This window comes from Aplysia californica, unplaced genomic scaffold, assembly GCF_000002075.1.
Source record: "Aplysia californica isolate F4 #8 unplaced genomic scaffold, AplCal3.0 scaffold01674, whole genome shotgun sequence".
Taxonomy (NCBI): Eukaryota; Metazoa; Mollusca; class Gastropoda; order Aplysiida; family Aplysiidae; genus Aplysia; species Aplysia californica.
Window position 1 is genome coordinate 6,400 of NW_004798944.1, and position 2,799 is coordinate 9,198.

General features: G+C 42.4%; 1 protein-coding gene across 1 annotated transcript in view; it reads left to right on the top strand.

Annotated features, from left to right (window-relative positions):
- The window catches only part of LOC101845442 (spectrin beta chain), a gene marked incomplete at both ends in the record, with an annotated part of 17,703 nt that overhangs the window by 6,216 nt on the left and 8,688 nt on the right, over positions 1–2,799 (top strand). The window contains 1 exon segment of the mRNA XM_013090917.1: positions 832–944. Coding sequence (XP_012946371.1) covers positions 832–944 — 113 coding nt within the window.

Genomic DNA, 2,799 nt, shown 5'->3' on the forward strand with positions numbered 1-2,799 from the left:
GAGAGAGAGAGAGAGAGAGAGAGAGAGAGAGAGAGAGAGAGAGAGCGAGCGCAACTGATGACGAGTGTAAGAGAAAGAGCGAAAAATAGTGACAGTTTAAGAGAGAGGGACAAGACAGATACATGTATAGAGAAAAAGAGAGACCTCTTTCTGTTTTGATGCTACAACCCACTATGCCTGGGTTGGTTCTTTCAAACATTGTTAAAGCAGCCTGCTTCCTAAATGACATAAACCCCCGGGGGCGGTGCCACTGACTAAAGTGTCATTAGGCTATTCCCAAAGGAGGGGGGGGGGGCATTAACATTTCGAGTTCTTATGCACAGTAGAATTGTAATTGTAAATGGGCTGATTCATCAATGTCATGCTCATAACTGTGCCTGAACTACAACAGGGAACTGCTGCTTTTTCTTTCCTAATCCCTACTATCATTATTTTTTCCTCTACTTCTTTTGTATGTTTGTCACGCTCTTGTGACCTGCTATTTCCGAGGTGCCTTGATAGTGGAACCAGACTTTGTGCTGTTGAAGCTGGAGAGGTGAGCAGAGTAAGTCTGATTCCCTGTAAGGACTCCTCTGTTGACATCCAACCTGTGGCGCTCAAATGACCTTTTGCTGTTGTGAGCGCCGTAAAACCTCTACTAAAACAAAGTGGGGAGGGGGTAGGGGAGGGGGCAGGCACTTTGGTGTGGTTTTCTTCTCAATTTTGGGTGATGTCAGTGTCATTTTATCTATGAATCTATCATTGTAAATCATCTTAATTGTACTAGTCTGTGCAGAAGTACCGAAATGACATAATGGCATCATTGAAGAGACTGTTGTGTTTCCCCACCAGATGTTGACGTCAACAGACCAGACGAGAAGATCATTGTGACCTATGTGGCCTCCTACTACCACTACTTCGCCAAGATGAAGACAGAGATGACAGGAGGAAAGAGAATTGCCAAGGTAACATGATATGGCAGTAATGGGTACCTGACTTTGAATTGGAGATGTAAAGGCGGCGTGGAAAGGAACTGGCCACCCTATCAACCACATTATGCTGAAGGCTCAGGAAGCTGTCTCACTAACAAGGCAATCTCCAAGGTCCGGATCGGATGCGGGAACAACTTTTTAACATGATATGACTTGTATGATGGGTTAACACCTTTCCACCCTCACAGCGCGCAGAGCGCACAACGCTTGTCCCCACGCAGCAGGATGCAGATGGGCTACATCAGTACTCCACCTGTATCTCGGCAAAAATACCCCAACCATTGGGAAATTTTCAGCGTACTGAGAAAATTGAAAGAGTTGATCTCATGTTCGCCAAAAAAGGAATCAGAATCATCTGGACTGAAAACATTATATCTAGCTCATTCATCACCCGAATTCTCATCCTGGCGAAAGAGTAAAGGAGCACTCATGCTAGGTCTACTCGGTATTTTTCAAACGAATTTACTCCAGTTGTTGTATATTACAAACTGATCTTCGACCTCAAAGGCCACACAAACTGTTCCGAAAGGAAAGTTAACTTGAACAAGTGCGCAGCATGTCAAAAAGGAGATCATTGCTACCACGTTTTTGTTGCTACGTCACACACGTGTCCGATCGGCGCCCCGTGGGGGGAAAGTGGAACAAAAAAAAGTTTTGTCTAAGTTTTGTTTTAGTAAGAATTTTATGAAGTTTGCAACACAAATCCAGTCTGTGGGAGAGTCACTGGAAAAAACAGATGGGTAACAAACTCCACAATATTAAACCCAAGCTGGGACCGCGAAATCCTTCGGGCCTCTCCAGAAGAGACGAAGTTATTTTTACTCCATTACGCATCGGACACACGGCCCTAACCCACAAATATCTCCTTCAGGGAGATGAGAAGGCGTTCTGTGTCGGATACAGATTTTACCAACAGACACATTTTAACCGAATGTCTAGACTTCGGAGAGACCCGAAGGAAATACTTTAAATGCACAAAATTACAAGATATTTTTTCCGTTGAAATTTTAGATTTTTCGGAAAGTAATGAATGAATTTAAAATTAAATCTAATGCTTATTTACACTCGATTTTTAGAGTTTAAAATTTTTTAAATAGAAATATTGACCAGTTTCAAGTTGAGCAAAAACCAATTTGTTTCGCGCGCGCTCATATAACCTTATGCAATTGCGAGCGCCGTAAAACCCCATACTAATACTAAAACTTGCAACACAAATAGGTCTTGTAAGTGCTGAACATTAAAGGTGTCATAAGAGAGTAACATACAAAGAAAAGAAGGAGACATAAGGACGATAGATGTTTGATAGGAAAGAGATAGCAAATCATACTAGAGCACCAGCCAACCACCCACTTACTATTCTCTGTTTTCGGTTGGATATGACCATGACAATGATGGTGTACTCAATTCATTCAGCAAGACAGTTGTTTAAAACAGAATTTGTTTAAAAACAGAAACGTATGAGTTCCCATGTGGTCATTGTGTGGATTAGGTGGATTAGGTCTTTTTTTTCTTCCTTTAAAAAAAAATCCCTTGACCCTTTATATGAGATTGACGCCTTCTGAGTAGTAGAAAAAAAAGTGTGTATGATAGTGTCCAATAGTGTATTAGTAGTCCAATAGTGTATTACGTGCATACTTAGTATATAACTGTAAAAGTTGTGTTGGTTAGTTCTATTGACTGATTTCTGTGCCTTGCTTCTTCACCCTCTCCCCAACCATCCATCCCCCTCTCCTCTCCCCAACCATCCATCCCCCTCTCCTCTCCCCAACCATCCATCCCCCTCTCCTCTCCCCAACCATCCATTCCCCTCTCCTCTCCCCAACCATCC